Source organism: Rhinolophus ferrumequinum, assembly GCF_004115265.2.
Source record: "Rhinolophus ferrumequinum isolate MPI-CBG mRhiFer1 chromosome 15 unlocalized genomic scaffold, mRhiFer1_v1.p scaffold_54_arrow_ctg1_1, whole genome shotgun sequence".
NCBI classification, from domain to species: domain Eukaryota; kingdom Metazoa; phylum Chordata; class Mammalia; order Chiroptera; family Rhinolophidae; genus Rhinolophus; species Rhinolophus ferrumequinum.
The window spans coordinates 16,712,288-16,735,771 of NW_022680357.1; the positions used below are offsets into that span (position 1 = coordinate 16,712,288).

Genomic DNA, 23,484 nt, shown 5'->3' on the forward strand with positions numbered 1-23,484 from the left:
GGGTCAGGTTAGCGTAACACTCGTAACACTCCTCAGAGGTGTCATGGATGAAATTACAATGTCTATTAACTCGGAGCGTGAAGACATGGCTGCTTGCTCGTTCTGTAGGCTCAGGACTTGTTTGGTTTCTGACCCATAGTAGGCCCTTCATAAATAGTTGTTGAATGAATAAATAAGTGAGGGGCCCCTAAACCAAGACTGAAGACCAAGGAGGAGGTGATTCAATGAAGCTGGGACCTGAAGGTTGACACCCGCAGGCACGTGGGGTAGGCCCCTGACATTGCAGCCCTCTGCAGGGACACCTGACACCTTTTCTGCCAACCGGTTTCTGGAGTCAGCAGGAGCTCTCCAAAATACACAGAGCGGGTCAGAAAGGTGTCCTCCTCAGTCCGATGGCAATTAAAATCACCCCCACCTGTCCTTTGTCCTCGGGCAGTAAAGATACCAGCTCCCTGTGGCCTCAGGCCTGGAAACATGAAAAGATGCAGGTAGACTGTAGAGAACTTTTCAGAGTATCTCAGATGCCGTCTCCTGGAAATAAGGAGATGTTTTGGTTTTGTTTTTCAGGTAGCGGGATGGATTGGTTTGTGTACTAGGCTGGGGAGTGAGAGGGCCTGCACTGAAGTTTCCGTTCCCCCCACCTCTACCCCGTTTACCCCCCATGCCAGTACCTCCCCGTCCATGAAAGGAAAAAGAAACCAAGCTTCAGAAGAAGAAGGGAAGAAGCGTTAGGAAAGAATAACATACAGGCTGAAGGATTTAAAGATGGAAAAGAGACCGTGTAGGGTGTGGCAGCGGTGGGATTCGAACCCACGCCATCGAAATGACTGGAGCCTAAATCCAGCGCCTTAGACCACTCGGCCACGCTACCTCCCCGTGCGCGACGCCTGCCGTTGAGACTATATTAGGCTAATGACGCAGCGCCACATGCTCTGAGCCCCGCCCTCGTGGACGTGCGCATGCCCGACTGCAGCGTGGCGTCTCCCGCGCCTATTACCGCGTAGGAACGCCCGGCTTCTCGGTGCGTCTCGGAGTCCCAATGCTCTCGTGACCCACAGCCGTAACTACAGTCGGGACGCAGCGTTGAAAAGGAAAGACGACTTCCTCAGCGTTCAACGTTCATGTTAAGTTCTCAGGTATGTCTGCATTTGGTCTTGCCTGAGCGTGGTGTACTGCCCACGGCCACCTGGGGGCGCTGCCGCTCCTCCCGTGGGGCTGGTGGTGGGCGTGGAGGGGAGTCCCCGGGGACGGGGAACTGCCTGGCTCCCCATCCTGCGGGCACTCCATCCCTACCTCCGGGCACCTCCGCAGCCCTGGGGCGCCCCGCGACCTGGCCCTTGCCCCGCGACGTAAGAAGCACGGTCCAAGGAGGAAAATGACTGAAGGTTGTGGCAGACCATTTGCACGTGTGGGCTCCCTCGGAGGGAGAAAGGCGCAGAACAGCTCAGTCACTTGTCTCCGCTGCTCCAGGGCAGCCTTCTCCTGGTGGACTGTCTCAGTCAGTTGTTGTTGTTTTTAATGCAATAAATATACTATTTCATTCCGTTTTTTTAATGCAATAAATACAGAGCAAAGACACCATACAGTAAAAACACAGCAAACCCCCATTTCCCGCCACCCAGAAGAGTTAACATTTTGCTTCCAATTAACATTTTGCATATTTGCTTCCAATATTTTCTAATAACATTAAATGAACATTATAGATAAGATTCAAGTCTCCTTTGACATTCCCAAGTTCTATTCCCCTCCTTCCTGCCTCAGGAGTTTCAGTTCCTTTTAGTCCACTTCTTTTGGGAACAGGCGGTGTCCTTCCCCAGGCAAACATCTGATGCATTTTCCCCTGCGCGGTGGGGCAGGTCACACCCCAGGACTCCCATCCATCCTGCCCTGTCCTGTATAATCCTTAGCACCTGCCACCTGGCGTGGAGGACGTCCATGTCATCTTGCCCCAGACAAGCCTCATCTGGAGCTTCCCTTAAACTCTTGGTGTAACTGGAGCTGTGGGTCTCTGCCTCCGGCCTCTCAGCCCCAGGAAATCTTAACACCCAAACCGAGTGGTCATTTCATATCCCTTCTGGGAGTTTTTCTGTCGCTTCAGGTTGGCCATCGAACGGCTCTGCGATGGGCTTTATTTCTCATGCCCAGTAGACCCCGGGGCCTTCTGAGCCAAGGCCGTGAGCCAAGGACCAGTACGTGAGTGCTACCAGGTACAGAAAATGACATGCTTGACCAGGTCAGGAAGACACCTGACATGCTTGCCTGGGGAAAAACAACGGCCTGTTCCCATTGTTCAAGCAGCACACAGCAGCAGGTAGGGGAGGGGTGCTGAGTTGTCAGAATGAACACCGATTTTGATGAGATAGTCTCACAGTGGAGTCTGTGGGAAGAAACTTCCATTCTGGCCCAGGTCCAGCTCACCAGACAGCAGTAACTTCACAGAACAGTCCCTCTGGACGTTTCTATAAATGAAATCATATAATATGTTGCCTTTTGTGTATAGCTCCTTTCACTTAGCATGTTTTTTTTAAGGTTCACCCATGTTGTAGCATGTGTCAGTGTTTCATTCCTTTTCAGGGCCAAAAAATATTCCGTTGTGTGGATAAACCACCTTTTAATTATCCAGTTATCGGTTGGTGGACATTTGGGTTGTTTTCACCTTTCGACTTATTATATATGAATAATGCTGCTGTGAACATCCGTGGATAACTTTTTGTGTGGACACGTTTTCATTTCTCTTGGGTATGTATACCTGGGAGTAGAATTGCTGGGGCATATGGTAACCCCATGTTTAATTTTTTGAGGAGCTGCCATACTGTTTTCCCTTCCTACTAGCAGTGTAGGAAGGTTCCAGTTTCTCCACATCTTTGTCAACACTTGTTATTATTTGACTTTTCTATTATAGCCGTCCTAGTGGGTGTGGTTTTGATTTGCATTTTTCTAATTGCTAATGATGTTGAATATCTTTTCATGTGCTTATTGGTCATTAGTGTATCTCTGGAGAACTGTCTGTTGAAATCTTTTTGTCCATTTTAAAATTTGGGTTATTTATCTTATTGATGACTTGTAATAGCTCTTTATATATTCTAGCTCCAAATCCCTTGTCAGATACATCATTTGTGAATCTTTTCTCCCATTCTCTGAGTTGTCTTTTCACTTTCTTGATGATATCTTTTGCGTCCTGTGGGTTGAATCCTATGTATTACTCTGGTGGAGGGAAAGGGGGAAAATAACCAAATCCTTGTGGGGGCGGGGAGAGGGAGTTTTCTAATAGAGGTGGGGATTTTGTCCATTAGAGCTTGAAGAGGTGACATTTGTCCATGAGAGAGAAGGAAGGGCAGGCTTCAGGTCAGGGGAGCAAGGCTTGGAACTGGAGTGTGCCTAAAAAGCGTCCCCTGTGAAGGGTTTATTTCTCGTTTTGGATACTGTAACATTGAGAGTACAATTTAATTATTTTCCTCCTATTTTCTCTTCTGTTACCCCCAAACTCTTCAGTAAAATCTGAACATCTCTGTGTGATGGTTAAAGAAGGTGATTAAGGACCACGTACAAGCCAACAACCATCGGATCCATGTCTCCTTGCTGAGGCCGCCCAGGGCACCTGTCTTCCTAAAGCTTCTGGAAACTTCGCCGGCTTCTGCTTCTGAGCTCAACTCAAAAGTCATTTCTTCAGAGAAGCCTTCCTGTCCAGGTTTGCCTTTATACTTTCTCATCGTCCCCTACAGTTCTCACTCACAGCACATCTCACAGGTATAATGGTGTGAAACGGTTACTCTTTGAGAGGTTCCTGTTTTCCCTTTTCCTGCCCCATTAGACAGCTCTCTGAAGGCAGGCCTTTCCCCTGGCTCCTAGCACAATACTTGGCACGCAGTAGGAGCTTAATAAATATTTGCCATAAGAATGAATGCCCCGAAACCCTAACTTCCATCCGACTAGCTCAACAACTCTCTGGAAAAGAGAGGTTTTCTTTTCTATGGCTGCTATTAGAAAGCTATTAGAAAGCTATTTAAAAGACCTAAATTAATATCTCATTGGCCTGGCTTGGGTCACATGCTCATTCCAGAACCAGTCAATGAGGCTAAAAGGGATGGAATATGCTAATTGGCCAGGTCTAGTCATGTGTCCACTCTTGCAGCCAGGGGAGTGGGGAGGGCTTCTCTCATGACCTGAGAATGATGTGTGTGTGGGGGAGGATGACTGCTTCCCTGAAGACGAATCAAGATGCTTGTGCAAACAAGGGGAACACTTGCTGGGCAGACAAACATTACAGAGGCTCAGAGAAGTTAAATAAGTTGCCCAAGGCCGCAGAACTATACGCAGTGCAGTTTTGTTTTTTGATTTTTGGGTTTTGGGGTCTGGGTTTGGGCTTGAACAGAGTAGCTCAGACTCTGTTCCTGTCCAACTTCCCACAGTCAGAATTTCAGGTGCAATTTTGTCTTTTTCCAAAAGCCAGAGGAGTTTTCCCAAGGTGACTAAAGGAGCCAACACTTCAAACCAAAAGAATATCTTCTAGATCCTGTATTTTCCAAAACTTGTAGCAGAGAGAGTAAAGGCTAAAACATTCAGTGATGGGTTTCAGGACCATTTCTTTCTCTCTTTTTTTTTCTTTTAATTCCCCCCACAACCTTATAGCTGCTGCCTGTATGGCACCCACACCTCACCGCACCTCATAAACTTGAACCTGTGCCCTGCAGGGGCCATAGCAGCTGGTAACGTGAGGGACTCCCCTCTCCCAAGGGAATCTGAAATTCCAGGCGCCTCACAAACTGAAGACTCAAGGCTTAGGGACAGGACACTCCGGGGGCCAGTATATACCCAGACCTGGGTGCAATCTTGACTCTGCCACTGACTGACTGTGTAGCCTTGGGGACGTCACTTAACCTGCCTCAGTCTCCCTGGGTCTGAAGTGGGGACGATAACAGGGTTGTGATGAGAATTAAGAGAGAGAATGCCTGGAAAGCAGTTAGCGCAGTACCTCACACAGAGTGGATGCCCCGTAAATATCAGCTCTTATTGCGTCCTCCGAAAGGCATGACGGAGCCGGCATTGCAAATGATGGAGGGCTCTTAACCACAGAAATGTAGTCACAGCCTAGTGTTGAGGGTGGAAAGGAAGCCACCTGTTAGGAGAAAAAATGTAAATACAGTTGCCCCTTGAACAAGGCTTGGGTTGGGGCGCTGACCCCAAAGCTGTCAAAACTCCATGTAGAACGTTTGACTCCCTCCAAACTTAAGTTGTCCCTTGGTGTCTGGGGGGGTTGCTTCCAGGACCCCCACAGATAGCAAAACCCACAGATAGTGTAGCCTGTATAAATGGCGTGCGTCATTGCATACACTGGCCCTCCACATCCACGGGGTCCCAGCGGCACGTCAGAAAGGCTCCAGGGCGTTACTGAAACAACTCTGCGTGTAAGTGGGTCCGCGCAATTCAGACCTCTCGTTCAGGGGTCAACTATATATCCACATGCGTATCCAGATGTCATGTCCCTCTGTCTCTGGTCTGCCTGAACCTGTGGTTTCCATGTTTGCCTGGGGCTCGCCCTGGCAAAAAGCCTCAGCACTCCCTCTGGGTCCACAGGAGAATTTGGTCGCTCTCACCATTCCAGCCCAAGGAGGCTCTAAGAATTGGGGTGGAGGGGGTGGAGGGACAGAGGGAGTGTGGCAAAGCAAACTATTTAAACACCCGCCACGACCCAGTGCCCTCCCTACTGCAAGCCTTTCCCTTCCTCCTCCCTCTCTCCCACCTGCGGGGTGTCTTCAAATCCCTCACCCGTTTTACTACACAGAGTAACTCAGCTGACCCGAAACCTGCAAGAGCCCTGAAATATAGATGTCCTCTGCCGGGACGACCCACCTTAGAAATCTTTTGGGCAAGTGGTCTCTACAGGCCTCAGTTTTCTGATCTGGAAAATAGAACTAATGAAACCTACCTCATAGGGTTGGTGTGAAGATGAAATGAAATAAATCGCTCAATAAATATCTCTGTTATTATTTTTATTTATAAGATTTGTGACATTTCTACAATTTCACTAGAAAAGTCCCTGGAAGGCTCTAATATCAGAATGGTCACAGTTATCATTAGTTTATTTCCTTTTCTTTACGTCTTTCCATATTTATCCATTCATTCCCCAGGTATTTTTTGTGCCAGGCCCTGTGCTAACAGGAAGGAACACAGCAATATCCTAGACAGGTAAGGAACGGGAATGGTAATGAAATGCCACAAGTAATTACTCAACTAACTGCAGTTGTCATTAAGTGCCGACCGGTTTACAAGGCAGAAATCAGAAGAAGAAAAAAAGAACAAAACCCGTTTCCTATAATAAAACTCCCCTAAGGTTATGCATAGAAATGTATAGGAGCAATGAGATGGGATTAGCAGTCATTTGCGGAAGGACTCGAATACGGAACTGGGCAGGCAGCCGACGAGAATGGAAACGGGGGACCAGGGCGGGGTTGGCTGCCTCTTCCTTCAGGAATTACCCCCTGGGAGGGCGCCCCCAGGCCGGTAGTTGCGAGGCCGGCCCCCCAACACTATATATTCGACAGGTTGGGAAGCCACGGACTCAGTGCCCGTTGTCGCGCCGGAGCCGGGAGACGTGCGCGGCAGCCGCTGGCGTGGTGACGGTCACCGGAGGGGGACCACGTGAGCGCTGCGCTGTGCGCCCGCCTGGCCGCAGCTCCGCCCCAACCCCAGCTCGGCTCTAGAGCGCCCCAGTCCAGCCCAGGCTAGTTCAGTCTGAGCTCCGCTCCTACCCGGCCCCGACGCCCGCGCGCCCCGCAACCTTGCCCCAGCTCTGCCGACGGTCGCCTGCGCTCGCGCCCAGCGCCCCGGATCCTTCCAGCAGCTCCCCGTGCCCTGGGATCGTTCCGGCGGCCCCCGCGCCCCGGCATCAATCCATCCGCCCCGGGCGGCCCCACTGCCTCCCCGGAGCGCCCGGCCGCGCGCCCCGCTCGCCGCTCCCCCGCACTCGGGGGGCCCATCCGCCCTGCGCCCTGGAGCACCGGGCCGCGAGCCTCTACCAACTCCTGTGGATCCTTGCAGCCGTGCTCAGCGGCTGCCGCGCCGGTCCGCCCGAGGGAGGTAGGTGCGGCTGCGGTTGGCACCGCTGGCTGGTGGCGCCGGGCGCGGACGTGCAGCCCCGCGCCCTGGGCCAGCTCGGTCTGGGCCTTGGAAATGGGGTCCGAAGCTGCGCGGAAGGACGTGGCGGGCGCGGGGCGGGGGCGGGGGGAGAATGCTTCTCTGGTTGAACTCTTAGGCTCAGTGTTTGCTTCTGCAAAATGGGGGGTTCGCGCAGATTAACGGCAGTGTCTTTTGGGAAAACACTTGGCAGGCGCTGGGCCGGGAGAGGCAGCTTGGCAGCCTCAGCCTGGGGCGCCTCGGGGCTGCAGAGGGTGGGGCAGCGCTGCAGTCCTGGCGGCCTGCAGGGCCCGGAGCCGCGTGCCCCTCCCGGGCCCCTGCATCGGAAGCCCGAAATTCCGGGAACCTCGAGGACAGTGTAGACGCCTTCTTGCTGCGTTGGCTGCGGGAGCCGAATGTTGGCAGGCTCGGTTGACACGTGCGCCAACGGGGCGGACGTGAATATGCCAGTGGCGGTGCGGGGGTGGGTGGGGGCCTCCGGGGTAAGTCCCGGCCTAGATTTGCCCAGTTGCGCCCCTAGTGTGACCGACGGACTTGCATGGGGTGGGGGCCGCTAACTCTGGGGGCTGACTTCTGGATCCTGGCCCAGGGCGCTGCCTGCCTTGGGGCCACTCAACCTGGAAATTGAGTACCACAGTGCACGCCTCTGATGCTACAGAGGAAACCGAGGCTCCGGTGGCCTAACAGCCGCCTGGAAATAGCAAATGGATTCAGGGTAGGCCTGTAGAGCAAGCAGGGGGAAGCTGGTAAGGCCTGAGGTGTGGTCTCGAGGGGGTGCGGAAGGGTTCATGGGCAGGCTTCCTGGAGGAGGCCAGGTTTGAGCTGAGCTGAAAAGGATGCCCCGGGAAGAAGGTAGGGGGTAGAGACAGGTATGCAGGTGTCCCCTGCGGCCTCCACAGCACCTTGCATTCGTTCCTGGGTTCAGGAATTAATTCTACAAATACGATAAAACCTTGGTGATGCGAATTCAGGTGTAACATGATTGGGATTGCCATCCCCCTCTGACCCCTTCTCAAAGGGCAGGGTCCCAAGTTCTTCTCTTCTGCAGGAGGGGAGGCAGGAAATCGGGGGCCTGGCGATTTTTGAAAGGGTCTCGATTTACACGTGATCACTTGTGTGCTAACTTACCGCTGTTTGTGCTATTTGTGATGGAACAGAAGGTTTCAGCTGATGAAGGCTACATCACTGATTTGATTTTAAAACATTTTTAACGTGTCATGTGGCAGAGGCAACTATTGGTCACCAGTACCCCATCCTCTTCTGCCTGGAGTATGACCTGGATGCATTTCCCAGGCTCCCTCAGTGCGGTGGACCACATGACTGAGTTTGCCGCATGGAATGGGAGAGAAAATAGTGTGTGCCCCTCTCCAGCCTGGCCCCTACAACCCTTCCCTTCTTTCCCTGTCCAGCAGCCAAGTTGAGAGGACTCAGGACCTGGAGGAAGGAACCCGGGCCCCTGAGTGACTGGGGGGTGGGGGAGCCGAGCCCCTCCTTTCCTTCTCCCCTGGTGGTCTGTGGCTGTCTGCTGAAGAGAACGGGCCTCCAGGGAGCTCTTGGGAAGGGCTGTGGGTGAGAATAGGGCTTGGTGGCCTTCCCCTCGGGGTGATCTGGCAGCATGAACTGGCTTTTAGGCCTTTCTTCTGACACCGCTCAGATTCCCCAAACAAGTTCTTGTCCAGTCTTCTGCCGGAGTGGCGTCCGCTTGCCCGGACACTGGGAGCAGTGTGGAAGGAAGCTGAGGGTCACCAGCAGAAACTCGGATGTGTTCAAGCTCGTTCTCTGGGAGTCACACTTTTCTGTTGCAATTCTCAAGCCGAAGCAGAAAAAACTGAGGATTGGGACTGCCTTTAAAGTAATAGGGGCCGACTGGACTGATTCAAACATACGAGGTTTTGTGTTGGGGAGACCAGTTCTGACCAAGAAGCTGCAGACTGTTCCCCCAGCGGACTGAGAATGTTCTAGAAGAAGGTAGTTGTAGTGAGCACCGTGGGATGAAAGCGGCTTGGGCCTTAAAGTGTTGCTGGATTAACCTCTTGTAGCCAAGGCTGATGGGCCCAAGCAAGAAGGTTTCAGAGGAAGGAGCGAGCCACTAACATGCTGATGGTAAAATAGAAGGTGACAGTCTCCGGGTCCCCAAAGTGCAAGGGCTGTGTGACGCCCAGAGAAGCATGTCAAATGGCTGGAGAGTCAGAGGATGCAGTGTTCAGTTCTTCCGATGCGGTGCTTTCTAGACCTAGCAAGGACTCCACAGGGAGCAGCTGAAAAACAGGTGGCTCGACCGCAGACAATTTCTCTAGGCCCGTGGTTCTGGAACTTTAGAGAACCATGGGTTGGCGGGGGGGGGGGGGGGGGGGTGTTGTAAACACAGATTGCTGGTCCCACCGCCAGAGTTTAATGTAGTAGGACTGGAGTAGGGCCCAAGAATTTGCACACCTGAGTTCCCCGGTGAGGTCGCCTCTGCCGCTAGTGGTCTTAAGACACTTTTTAGGACGAGTTTATCAGGTGATGACAGAAAAAGCCCCAGTGCAGCTTGCACTGGCTTCAAACCCAGCTCCCCAACTCTTTCTAGACGTGCAATTTTGAGCACGTCACTGCATCTCTCTGTTTCTCCATTTTCTCATTTGTAAGATGAAGCTTATAGTGCCTGTCTCTTGGGGTTCAGGGGAGACTTCCTGGAGGAGGTGACATCTAAGCTGAGGCTGAGGGATGAGCAGAGGAGTTGGCCAGGGGATGGGTAGTGGCAGAGCCAGGATTTGAACCCAGATCTTTTTATCCCAAAAGCCTGGTCAGGCCAGATCCTGGTCTTGGGTGCTTTTTGAGGGCCTCCCCGTGATCCAGGCTTTCCCACCTGGGATCTCAATTGTACCTGCAGGCAAAGTAACCTCCAAACGCCTGCCGTGCCCATTACATCAGCAGAAATCGTCAGCTTTGTTCCAGTTATTCCTTCATGCAGCATGCATTTACAGGGAACCTAGTGTGTGCCAGGCACTGTGCTCTGGGCTGGGAGCTAGAGAGGTGTTAAGACACGGCCCCTTTTGTTCCAGACGCTCACGTGGTCTGGCCACCGAGAGGCTGTTTAGTTAAACAGTTGCCTCTGAGGAGTAAGACGTGCTGTGTCCTGGTTTCAGGGAGTACAGAGTGTCCTGGGTACGCGAGAAGGGTGCCCAGCAAGTGATTAACAATTAAAATCCAAGCCCTCGTGTGCATTTTGTGAATCGAAGCTGTAATGACAGTAATTTGTGCTTTGTATTCTCCACTGTGCCTTTCTGATTTTTGGAACCGTATCTTAGCTTGTGCACCAGACCCGTCCTCGGTGAACAAAACACCAGGTGCAGCAGGGACGATTTTATGCGCCTCCGCGGAGCCTCGGTTCCGTTGTGGCTTGCTGTTGCCATCAGTGAGTAAGCTCACTTCTGCTTTGCTTCAGGGTGTGTGTGGACATTTGTTTTTAAGAGGAGAGGAGGAGAGTGGGTGGGGACCGCCTCTTGGAATTCCTCCAGAGTCTCTGGAGGGCAGGTTTCTCAACCTTTGTGCTCTTGGCGGTTGGGTGGGATCACTCTGTGCTGTGGGGCCGTCCTGTGCATGAGGGTGTGTAGTGGCCTCAACCCACTAGAAGCCAGTGGTGACAACCACAGATGTCTGCAGACATTGCCAGGAGTCCCTTTGTTGACAAAATTGCCCCAGGTTGAGAGCCACTGTTTGAGACTATATTTATCTCCTGTAGCGACTAACAAATGACCACAAACGTGGCTTAAAACAGCACAGATGTCTTATCTTATGTTTCTGGAGGCCAGAAATTCAGAAGTCAAGGTGTCAGCAAGGCCACCTTCCTTCTGGGCGCTCTGAGGAGAGTCCGTTGTTTCCTTGTCTTTTCCAGCTTCTAGAAGCTGCAGCGTTCCTTGGCTGGTGGCCCCATCTTGCGTCTTCAAAGCCAGCAGCACTGCATCTCCACATCGTCCTGTGTGGCCCTGGCTTCCCTGTCACTTCTCTCCCTCTTCCTGCCCCTCCTGCCTTCCCCTGAGGAGGACCCTGTGATTACACCGGGCTCCAGGGGTAATCTAGGACCACCTCGCCATCCCCAGATGCTTAATTGAGTCACAGCTACAGAGTGTCTTCTGCCGTATACGGGAGCATATCTACAGGGTCTGGGCATTAGGACCATTAGGACATCTTTGGGGGGCCATTATTCTGCCCCCCACATAGACGGTTGGGTCTGAGAGGAGGGAAGTGACCGAGGAGGTGGGGAGTGGGGGGTCAGGGCATCACGGCAGCTGGCACTTTCGCTGGCACTTTCGAGTTCCAGTTCTCTGATCTCACTGACTCCTCAGCGCCTGGGGGCAGGTACCGTTAGCCCCCCCTGTTTTACAGACAGGACCACCCAGGGCAGGCTCTCTGCAGGAGGTCATCATTTGAGCTGCCTCTTGAAGGGAGCAAAGGGGTTTGGCAGTGAACGGGGACAGGCATTCTAGGAAGTGCAGGGAAGTGGCAGCGTGGTCAAGAATGGTGACTGGTTCCTGGGTGGGGCAAGAGGGGGAGGTGCCATGGCAGGGAGAGGGCAGACGGACGAGGACACCTGTGAGTCAGTCCTTTTATTCGGATAGTCTGACATCATCTGCATTACTTCTCGCAATAGTTTACATAAACGTTTATGGGTGAGCACACCCCCCCACCCACACGCTGGGGTCACAGACATTAATAAGACACTGACATGAATTCGGCCGCTCAGGGCTTGATAACTCTTCATGCTGCACGTTTCTCACCAGTCCCACCCCAGGAAATAAATAAAACACAGCCAGGGAAGGTATTTGATTCGCCCTGTTGGTCCCTCCCTGTTCAGTGTCGGTAGCTGTGGGACGTCACAGCCCCCACTGGGAGTCTGCTGTTAACGACGCCCCCTCCGACCCCCGTGGGGACCGGGGTTCAAACGCAGCCCCAGGGCAGCACAGGTTCTCTGTCACTACTGGGCTTCGCCTCTGGTTTTTCACCAGTTTTATTTAATTGACAATTAAATACTATCTCTTTAGAGCAGGGGTGTCCAAACTGCGGCCCGCAATCCATTGTTAATCGGCCCACAGCAAATTCCAAAAATATATTTAGTTTACTTAAATAAACCAGGTGAGGCAATACGTACTTCACCTCGAGTGAGTGGCCCGGCTCTTTGTGTGTTTTACCGCATATGGCCCTTGGTGAGAAACGTTGAAAAAAGTTTGGACACCCCTGCTTTCGAGTGTCCGATGTGATGATTTTATGTACGTATCCATGTGAAGTCATTACTCCCACAATCAAGGTAACACGTTCATCCCTCACGTGTGTGCAGTGAAAACACGTAAGATCTACTCTCAGCAGCTCTCAAATATACAACACAGTGTTGTTAACTAGTCACCCTCCTGTGCAGTAGATCCCCGGGGCTTCGTCTTCTGGCTTAGCTGAAGCTTTGCACCCTCTGACCGACTGACACCGCCCGCCCCCCACCCCCCCAGGCCCTGGCAGCCACCATTCCTCTGCTTCTCTGAGTTTGGCTTTTTCAGAATCTACATATGAGTCATATCATCCAGCATGTCTTTCTGTGTCTGGCTTATTTCACGCAGCAGGACTTGCTCCAGGTTCATCTGTGTGGTTACAAATGGCAGGATTTCCTTCTTTATTATAAAGACTGAGATTCCACCGTGTAGAGACACCAGCTTCTTTATCCATTTCTCCATCGATGGACACAGGTTGTGTCCCTACCGTGGCTGTTGTGAAAATTGCTGCAGTGAACAAGGGGCTGCACATACCTCTTCCGGAGGGGTTTTTGTTTCTAGTTCGGAGGAAACTGAGGACTCAAGCTAGAGCTCGAGAAGTCCTTGGAACTAGCCGAGTGCAGCCCCGGGCAGCACAGCCCTGCTCAGTTTCCCTCCCAGGGTGGCCCTATGAGTGGTGGGCAGCTGCGTCTCTGCCCGGCAGCGCCTGTCATTGGCAGATGAGCATGTCCACGTCGAGGGTTTTGCGTGGCGCCTGGGATGCAGGAAGCTGCCCACAGGTGTAATTGGTCTATTTCAGTAAAAAATACGCATTTTCGAGGTGGGTGGGGGCGAAGTTCTGCTTTCCTGTCACTTGGTTGCAGCACAAAAGCCTCATCTTTCTCTCTTGGTGAAATGAGCTCTCACTAAACTGGGAGAAGCCCGTAGCTCCCTCTGGTTGGCGGAATGAGAGCTCTTGGCACCAGGAGAAGACCTGCCTGTCTGGGGGTGGAGTGGGGAAGGGACGGCAAGCTAAAGTCTCATTTATTACCGCAGGAAACCAACAGATAAGGAACCAAATAGATCAGTGAAGAGGTAGCAGAGAGCATATTGTTTAGAGATGTGGCGATACCTGCCAGGAGTCACACCTGGAACAGTTGGAAGGGTTGTCTCTGGAGCTGGGGGCCAGGGCTGCCCACGTACGGTCGCAAAGGCTGTGCACTGGGCAGTACCCACCTGTGTGGCCATGCCCGGTGGCCCTCCTAGGAAAGGGGTGTTTTTTTTAACCATGTGCTCTAATAAAAGTATTATTTTTTTAATTAGAGGGAAATAATAGACAGTGGCCCCAAGTTCTGCCTGGCTGGGTTTTGGACTTTTCATGTTGCAGATGACAAAACAAAACAAAACAGAACAAAAAACTCATGTGTAACCAGCCAAGTTGTCTCCCCCAACCCCCCAAAGGCAAGCGTTTATTTCATCGTATAATTCACAAGTCTAGTGGGAAGTTGGGCACATTTGGATTCAGGGTTTCAAGGATGTCATCGCCATTCAGTTTTGTCTCTATCTCTTGTTCTGCTCTCCACCAAACGGCAGCTTTGTTCTCTGGTGACCTCAGCCCGTCGCAGCTTCACGTCCAGCTTCCCCGTGTCCTGTCACTCAAGCTCAAGCCTAAGCTTACCTGCGTTCGGGCCAAATTGGTTTGACTTGAGTCACATGCCCCCCTCTGTGGTCAGGTGGCCACACGCTGTGGTTGGCTTATACCTGGGCCGGGTGACACACCACATTACTGGTGGGTGCTGGGCAAGGTGGGTGCACTGGCCAGCTCAGTGCGGCTGCTGGCTCCCGGGAGTGGCGGGTGGCAGAATCCAGCTCATTTCTTCAGCAGGAAGGCAGCTCCTGGGGTGAGGGAGCCCCCAGGAGGACCAGTGGTCGCTGAGGCTCGGCCCGCAGGCCTTCAACTGGGCGTGCCAAACGTCGTTTGCCCCAGTGGCTGCCAGAGGAGCCCTCTACAGCAAGACCCAGTGAGAGAATGGTTCCGTGGCCAGAGCCCAAAATAGCCTGTTCCCTGAGGACCCCCGAAAGAAGCTTGGTTGCCTGCTAACCAGACGTCCAGGTCACCAGCCTGGCTGGGACCTGAGGCTCAGCCCCCTTAATCTATGATAATAGAAATGATGACGATGTAGTAGCTGCTCTGTGCCAGCAGTCGGGGGAGCAGGTGGGCACAGCTGCGCGTCCCAGACTGTGGTGACGAAGCTGAGGCTCGGGGTGGCAGAGCTGGGCTTGAACTCAGCTCTGCCTGACTCAGGACCCCACTCTGCCCCTTCTCCGTAAAGTGTCTTTCCAGGGTGTGTCGGGGGCTGGAGGGAGGCGAGGTGTACGTGCCTGAGTGAGGGCAGAAGAAACCTACTAGAGAACCCTGTTTTTCTGGGAGCCGGGGTCCTGTTCCTGTACCCAGTCTCTCGCTCACAGGAGCAGGGAGGTCCCCGGTTAGATGGGCATTCCCAGGAGACTGGATGCCCGGGCTGGTTTTGGAATAGGCATCGCGGGGCTGAGTTATGGGCCAGGGTGGGCTCCATGCCAGCTTCGGGGAATCCAGCATCCTCCAGTGCCCAGGCTTCATGGGGAAATGAGGGAGCAGCTGCCAAGTTAGAACTCTGGGGGGAGGCCACAGTTTTCCCAGGGTAACCCCACCCAGGCATCAACTTGTCAACTTGTCATAGGGGATGTGATGTGACTTTTTATCATGTGGGAGAGAAGGGGCTACTGAACTAGATAGAATGAGCAAGTGGTAAGGAAAAAAGAAAATTGCAGTCGATTATATAAGGTTAGATAGCAAAGTCTGAAGAGTGTCAGTCCAGGACGACTGTCGCTGCCCTGGGCTCCCTCTGTCTCATGGATCTGCCATCCTCCAGGGTGGCACATGGCTTCCTCCTCGTGGTTAAACATAGCTGCTGGAGCTCCAGCCATCACACCGCCGTTCCAGCCAGCAGGAAGGAGGGAGAACAGACGGCACACTCCCTCCTTTAAAAAACCCTTCCCTAAAGTTGAAAATAGCCCTTCTGCTTATATCCCCTTGGCCAGAACTTGGTCACGCGGTCACACCTAACTGCAGGAGAGCCTGGGAAATGTAGGCCTTATTCTGAGTAGCCATGTGCTTAGCCAAAAACCAGTGGTTCTGTTATTAAGGAGAGGAGGTGTTGAAGGACGGTTAGCAGGAGCTGCCACATCTGCCTTAAGAGCAAACTTATGACAACTAAAAAGCCATAAAACAGATCCTGCTCACTCAGCCTTGGAGTCAGGTGCCTCCCGAGTACAAGGCACGGTGCCAGGCAGTGCAGGGGTCACAGTTGCTGTTGGCAGCTCCTGTTGTTGCCCAGGTGGAGGAGAATGTCAGGTGTGTGGTGGACATGGCCAGGGATTGAGGTTCTGGGGATAATTCACCTGTGAACGAGCCGTGGGACCTGTCAGGCCACTTCCCCACAAATGGGGGGCAGCATCCCTCACAAATGGGGGAGTTGGTGAGATGAGTTCATTTGATCAAGGTCACCAGCAGTCCACTCCCTTACCCACTGAGCCACACTCCCTGGAGGTCTGCAGATGTGGCTCTGGCCCCGCCCCTGGCACCATCCCCACCCAAGAGACCAGTGACCTGGGGGGGCTATTGGTAGTTCCAGGGTCCATGCCGTCTTGGTCGGCAGGGATTCTGGCCAAGGGCTGACCAAAGCAGAGTAGGTGCCAGGGCTGGGGATGGAGGGGAGAAGTGGGCACAGGGCCCCGGGGAAGATTTTGGTGACAAGCAGGGTCAGGTGGGGCTGGCATTGAATCCAGGCGGTGACTGTGTTTTGCCCTGAGGGTAAGAAACAAACTGGGCAAGTTGACGCCCAGAGCAGCAATTCTCAGACTGAGTCCAGAAATCAGTATGGGCGATGCATTGAGGAAAAGGAATACAAAGAAAGAACAAAAGAAAAGAAATAAGTAGAGTAGAAAATAGCAGAGTGCCTTGTACACTGTAAGGCTAAGTACAGTTTCCTGAAACTTTAGTTGACGTTTTGTAGGTACGTGTGGGGTTAGGATAGAAATATAAAAGTGCCAGAGCTCAGACTAGAAGACTGCCTGCCAGTGGAAAAGCAGTTGCGAATCATTGGAATTGCCTTGATCTGAAATTTGTAAAAAACATTTTACTTATTTCTATTGAAGGCAATCCAGCTTTGTAAAAAAGTTAAAATGGTCTAGAAGGGTACAGAATTTTATAAAGTATCCCACCCCCGGCTGCCAGACCCCACTGCCCATCCCTGTGCTGGCAAAGCCCCCGTGGGTACTCCAGGAAGGTTTTAATGCATCTTCAAACATCCTTTTTCTTTCGACACCCAGAGGGTCACCATAACATACCTGGTCTTCTGCAACGTGCTTTCTAATTTTAACAGTTTTTTTCTTGACCTTCTTTTTTTCAACTTTAGCTTTATTGAAATATAATTCACAAATGCGATCCATCCATTTAAAGTATGCAGTTCAGTGTTTTTTAGTAGATTCACAGAGTCATGCAGCCAACACAAAGTCAGGTTTAGAACATTTCCACCAGTTCCAAAAAAACCCATTGGCCATCGTTCCGCATTTCCCCCCAAGTCCCCCTCCCCCAGTCCTAGGCAACCACTCCTGTGTTTTCTGTCGCTGTAGCTTTGCCTATTCTAGACATTTCATGTAAATGGAATCTTCAGTCTGTGGCCTTTTGCAACCGTCTTCTTTCACGGAGCATGATGTGTTTAAGGTTTGTCATATGTTAGGACTCCATTCGTTTTTGTGGCTGAACACTCTTCCATGTATGGAGTTAGGTTATCCAGTCATCCGTCCGTTGATGGACACTTGGGTTGTTTCCTCTTTGGGCTATTAAAAATAATGCTGCTGTGAACATATGTGTACACGTTTTTGTGTGGACATGTTTTCATTTCTCTTGGGTACACACCTGAGAGTGGAATTGCTGGCCATGTGTATATCTTCTTTAGAGACATGTCTGTTCAAATCCTTTGCCCATTTTTATGTGGGTCGTTTGCCTTTTATTTGTTAAGTTATAGGAGTTCTTTGTGTAAAACCCTCGTCAGGCATATGATTTGCAGAAATTTCCTCCCACTCTGAGAGTTGTCGCTTCACTCTCTTGATGCTGTCCTTCGAACCACAAAAGTTTTTAATTCTGGTGATGTCCAGTTCATCTATTCTTTTGTAGCTTGTGCTTTCCTCATTACACTTGCTTGTCCAAAATCATGGGCTGTAAATGTGTAGCTTCTGTTCCATTGATTTTTATGTCTGTCGTCATGCCAGTACCAGCTGTCTTGATTACTATAGCTTTGTAGCCAGTTTTGAATTCAGGAACTGTGACTCCTCCAGCTTTGTTTTTCTTTTTCAAGATTGTTTGGGGTATTCCAGGTCCCTTGAATTTCCCTATGAACCTTAGCACTGGGTTGTTAATTTCTTCAAAGCAGCCAGCTGGGATTTTAACAGTGACCAGGTTGAATCTGTAGAGCAATTTGGGAGTGTTGTCATCTTCACGGCAGTAAACCTTCTGGTCTGTGAACACAGGGTGTCTTTCCATTTAGTTAGGTCTTCGTTAATTTCTTTCGACTTGTTTTTCTGTGTACAAGTCATTCACTTCTTTTGTTAAATTGATTCTCAGGTATTTTTTTTATGCTGTTGCAGGTGGAATTGTTTTCTTAATTTCATTTTTGGATTGTTCATTACTAGTGTATAGAAAGAAATACTGTTGATCTCTGTATCCTACAACCTTGCTGAACTCTTTCTTGACTACAAGGTGGGAAAATTAAGTTCGCGAACTCATCCTAGAAAAAGTGCTACATACCTCTTTGCTGAATATCACTATGGTCACCTTCGAAGGACTCCCCTTGGGAAGCTATGCACTGACGCCAGCGCCTAGTGCACCCTTCAAAGCAGTGTTGGAACTCTTTTTCTGGAATGGCCATCAGAGCTGTAGTTGTATTACCCTTGATGTCCTGAATGTCATCAACATGTCTTCCTTTCACAATTTCCTTTATCTTCGGGTAAAGAAAGAAGTCGTTGGGGGCCAGATCAGGTGAGTAGGGAGGGTGTCCCAATACAGTTACTTGTTTACTGGCTAAAAACTCCCTCACAGACAGTGCCGTGTGAGCTGGGGCATTGTCATGATGCAAGAGCCATGAATTGTTGGCGAAAAGTTCAGGTCATCTAACTTTTCACGCGTCCTTTTCAGCACTTCCAAATAGAAATTTAGTTAACTGTGCAGTTGGTACAAATTCATAATGAATAATCCCTCTGACATCAAAAAAGGATTAGCAACATCAGTGCAACAAGTTTGCGAACTTGATTGTGAGACCTCATATCTCTGCATGTCTGTGTGTGTCCAGAGCTCCTGCTGTGGGTCACGCAGCCTCTGTGGTGTGGAAAATTGTAATTTATGTAACAGGCCTCCTGTGGTGGCCACTGTGGGCCATTCCTGGTTGTGCTGCCGAGAACACTCTTGGGGCCACTTGTTCATTCTGGGGCATGAAGTGAACTCCCGCTCTGTCCCAAGAACTCTTGGAGGCACCGGGGGTACAGACAATAGAAAAGTAAACGAGGCGATTTCAGCTTGGGAGAATCTCTACAAAGGAAATAAAACAGGGTGACGGGCTAGGAAGTGACTGGGTGTGCATTTGAGAGGGGATCTTTGTGGGTTTTTTTAATTAAATATTTTTTCAATCACAGTTGACATTAGTTTCAGGTGCACAGCATAGCGGTTAGACGTTTACATACCTTACCAAGTGATCCCCTGATAAATCTAGTCCCCCAATGGCGCCATACATAATTATTACAATATTATTGGCTCTATTCCCTGTACCTTACATCCCCCGTGACTCTTTGGTAACTACCAATTTGTGTTTCTTAATCCCTTCACCTTTTTCACCCTCAACCCCCTCCCATCTGACACCTATCAGTTTGGTCTCTGTATCTGTGAGTCTGTTTCCGTTTTGTGTGTTTGTTTATTTTGTTTTTTAGATTCCACATATAAGTGAGATCATACAGTATTTTCTTTCTCTGGCGTGTTTCACTTAGCACGACCCTCTAGGTCCATCCATGTTGTTGCAGATGGCAAGATTCCCTTCTTTTTTATGGCCGAGGAATATTCCACTGTACTATATATGTATTACCTCTTCTTTATCCATTCATTTGCTGATGGACACAGGTTGTTTCCATATCTTGGCTGTTGTAAATAATTCTGCAGTGAGCATGGGGGTGCAGATATCTTTTCAAATTAGTGTTTTGGATTTCTTCAGATGAAGACCCAGAAGAGGGATTGCTGGGTCACGCGGTAGTTCTGTTTTTAATTTTTTGAGGAATGAGGTAGGTTCTTTGAATTGAGGAGTGAGAGAAGATTTCTCTAGAGAGGTGACTTTTGCACTGGGCCCCCCGTGTTGGCAGATTAGGGCAGTTGTTCCCGGCCCAGGGAACAGCAAGTACAGGGCCCTGAGGTGAGCTTGGGTCCCCAGTGTTCACAGAACAGAAAGAACGCCAGTGTACCTGGAGAGTCATGAAGACTGGGGGGTGGGGGGTGGCCAGAGGCCAGACTAACCCAGGCCTTGTTGCCTTAAAAGGTGTTTTGATTTTACTACGAATGCGAAGAGAAGCCAGGGAGGGGAATGACTTGATCTAATTCACGTCCTAAAAAGATCATTTCAGTTGTTTTAGGAGCGTTTCTTTTCCCTGCCTCGTTTTAAGCACTGAGTTCTTGGAAGTGGAATTACTAGGTCGACAGGTTTGCGCATTGAAAATGTTCCTGCGTGCTGCCTGCCAAGTGCCTCCCTAAAAGATAGCTGTCGTTTTCACTCTGAGGGTGCCAGCGGCATTCGGGGTGAGGTGCTCCCCCCCGCAGCCCCACCCCAGCACCCATTCTGTTCCTTCCGTTTTGCAGGACCATCCCCGCTGCGTTTGCCCAGTAACTCTGGCTGTGCCGCCCACCCGTTGGGTAAAACGGGCACCGTGGAAGCATGGCAGACGAGGACCTCATCTTTCGCCTGGAAGGTGTTGACGGCGGCCAGACCCCCCGGGCTGGCCATGACGGGGACCCTGACGTAGACAGCGAGGATGAGGAAGGTTACTTCATCTGCCCCATCACCGATGACCCCAGGTCACACCAGAATGTCAATTCCAACGTTAATAACTACTATGGCAACCTCATGAAAAGTGAGCACTATGGCTGCAGCGGGTCCCCGACAGGTTCTGTCAGTTTTAAGGTGAGTGGCCCTGGGCCCCAGGCACTTGGGGAGTCGGGGGTCTCAGGTTGAGGTCTTCCCTCTGTTTGCAAACCCTGGGCAGCTCTCTAAATTCCAGAGCTGAGGATATGCCTGCGAAGCTGGGAGGATTTTGCTGGTTTAGACCAAGTTCATAACTTTCGGGCAGTGTTTTTCAAACACTTGCCCAGGACCTGCCGCCTCCTGGGTTGTGAAAACCTTGACCAACTTTTTAAGAAATGGAAGAGTAGAACCTGTTGGAGGGCACTGCAAATCGTAAAGATCTTACTTTGGGGAACGCATGTAGGCACAGGCACATGTTCCCGCACGAATGTGGTGGGCAGCTTCGCCTCTGGTGATGTAGACGTTGTGAAATATTTTTATTTCACCCCTGAGGTGTGTGTATGTGGCTCCAGGGGCAGGGTGTGAAATGTGGTTTTTCCTGTCCATTATGGTCAGAAAAGCTACTGCTTAGGGTTGGGCATCCATCGTCCTTCTGGACCGAGGCAAAAGGTACTCGGCTTTGTTAGGGATCTGTGTTCACACCACGGCAAAGTTGGTGTGAAGGAGAAGGAGAAGGGGGAACGTGGTGGGATTTCTGTGTAATCCCGGGCAGTGACAACGTTTTGAAGGCAGTACAGTTGTCCTTGTTTCATTTAATGCTCACACACAGGAAGTGCAGTGTCCAGTAAGCAGAATGCCTGCTACCACGTTGGGATTGGAAACTAACCATCGTTCTTTTCTAACTTTGGAATGAATCCGTTTTTAGAAAATTAATAATTCCAGTTCTTGAACAGCTGAATAACTTTCCCTTTCAGGGTCAGAATTCTAGCTTGAGTCTCTCTCCGGCAGGCAGCTCCAGAAATAGCCCTGTGGGTCCCCTCTGAGGTTGGGGGCCCCGAGGGGTCAGGTTGCAGCTTGCCCCACTTTCCTGTCCTCTGGCGCCTTCTGAAACATACACCCGTTGGAGAACCAGTACAGAAATGTGCATACAGCTGCTCAGATTTACATATTCAAGGGTGTGCTTTGCAGTATTGTTTTGAATGAAGAAAAAATGGAAGCAGCTCAGATGTCCATCCAGACGGGCCTGTTTAAATTATAGACCATGGTCCTAACAGAACGCTGTGTTTGCATTAAAATAGAGATGATGTTTCTATGTTGACTTGAAACTTTTGCCAAGATATATAAATATTTTGTGTATGGGGGGGTGGAAATCCATGAAAAACCTTGGCACAGTGCTGATCCGTAAGGACCATCTGTTTTAATTTTCATACGCTGTTTTGTTTTATATGCTCTTAAGTGAAAAAGCAAGTTGAAATATAATACGATCCCATTTTTATAAAAAACCTACATATATATATTAGTATTTGCGTGGCCAAAGGTGCCGGAAAAATTTGCATTCAGCAGTTAACGGTGATTTTCTCTCGGGGAGAGGGTGCCTTGAAAAGGGACTTTGTGATCTACATCTTATGTATTTTTAAATATTTGGAACTTTTAAAACTACATGTCTGTACTACTCATGTGCAGAAAAAGATGTTTTCAGAAGAAAAATGAAGCAAAATAGCCAGGTAACCTCCCCTCCCCCAAACAAGTAAATCAAGAAGGCGGAGTTCAAAGTCCTCACTGAGGATGGGAGCTTCGCATCCCCAGGGACCTGCTGGGCTCCGGTCACCCTGCTCCTGGGATAGGCTCCCCTTTCATCCCTGCCTGAAACCTCTTTCATCAGATGTCTCAGTGGTGGCTCCCTGGGGACCCGAGCTGAAGACACGGAGCACAGCTGGCCTTTTCCTTCTCTTTGGCTTTCCCTGGGGCTGGTAGCAGAGCTTTCATTGCGTCTGTCACCCTCTAATGTCATTCTCTGTTTGCAGTCAGGATTGCATGTCCCTTTCCCCAAACTTGATAGGACTCCCAACTTATGGATGAGGTGGAGCTCTCGGGAGTCCACCGTCCTTGGTCATCCGAAGCAGGCTCCGTGAGGTCTTGGCCAGCGGCGACTTCAGAGGGAGACAGCAGCTCTAAACCTTACTCTCCCTGGCACTCCACCAACCTAATGTGTTCTTTTGTTTACTGTCGACATGGCAAGCTGGCGTTCTTCCAGGGTGGCGCCGCCTGGCAGGTACTGGGAGTGTGTGGAGAAGGGTTGAGTCTGTCACTGTGGACTTGCCTTTTCTGGACATTTCATATACACAGAATTACACAACATGTGGCCTTTGTGTCTGGCTTTTTTCACCTAGCATCACGTTTTTAAGGCTTATCTGTGTTGTGACACGTGGCAGTATGTCACTGCTTTCCGTTGCCGAATGTCACTCTTGTATGCCTATGCCACGTTCTGTTTGTGCGTTCATCCCTGGTGCACCTTTGGGTTGTTTCTCCCTTTTGGCTGTTGTACATGGTGCCGCACAGACCTTCGTGTGGACATGTTTTTATTTCGTGTGGGCAGACACTAAGAGTGGAATTGCTGGGTGATATGGCCAGACTCTGCGATGGTCCCCCACCCCTGGGGCTTGACAAGCTTGGGTTTGAGTCCTGGGTCTGCCGTTTCCCAGTCCTGCAGGTCGGTAGGCAAGGTCCTGCAGGTCCTTGCCCTCGGAGCCTCAGGTCTCCCATCAGTGGACTGGCACATGCCTGGCTGGCTGCCCTTAACGAGGTCACCAGGATTCTGTCTGGGGACGGGCTTCCAGGAGGCAAAGTGGGCATCATGTCATCCTGGGAGTGCTGTCACTTTGCTGGTTGTTCTCTCCACCCTTCCCATCTCGTCCTCTGCAGCCACGGCTCTGAATCCCACTGGTCAGGGGACATTGGCTACAGCTCCTGTTTTCTACAAAGATTTCTTGAGGGTTTTTAGCTTTGTTTCTTTTACAGTTATTTGTTTTATTGAT

At 50.8% G+C, this 23,484-nt stretch overlaps 1 protein-coding gene and 1 non-coding gene across 3 annotated transcripts in view; one reads left to right on the plus strand and one right to left on the minus strand.

The window, feature by feature from the left end:
• Positions 1–789: 789 nt before the first annotated feature.
• TRNAL-UAG (transfer RNA leucine (anticodon UAG)) lies at positions 790–871 on the minus strand. The gene has a single exon. It is a non-coding gene; the product is annotated as a tRNA-Leu (tRNA).
• Positions 872–2,593: 1,722 nt separating this feature from the next.
• The window catches only part of EEF2K (eukaryotic elongation factor 2 kinase), a 52,325-nt gene continuing 31,434 nt past the window's right edge, over positions 2,594–23,484 (plus strand). The window contains exons 1-5 of one of the 2 annotated variants that reach the window (XM_033101218.1): positions 2,594–2,739; positions 3,493–3,688; positions 6,129–6,186; positions 6,543–7,077; positions 20,287–20,608. In XM_033101218.1, coding sequence (XP_032957109.1) covers positions 20,363–20,608 — 246 coding nt within the window. In that variant the 5' untranslated portion in view covers positions 2,594–2,739; positions 3,493–3,688; positions 6,129–6,186; positions 6,543–7,077; positions 20,287–20,362. The remainder of the gene's footprint in view (positions 2,740–3,492; positions 3,689–6,128; positions 6,187–6,542; positions 7,078–20,286; positions 20,609–23,484) is intronic. The other variant, XM_033101217.1, reaches the window with a different exon arrangement.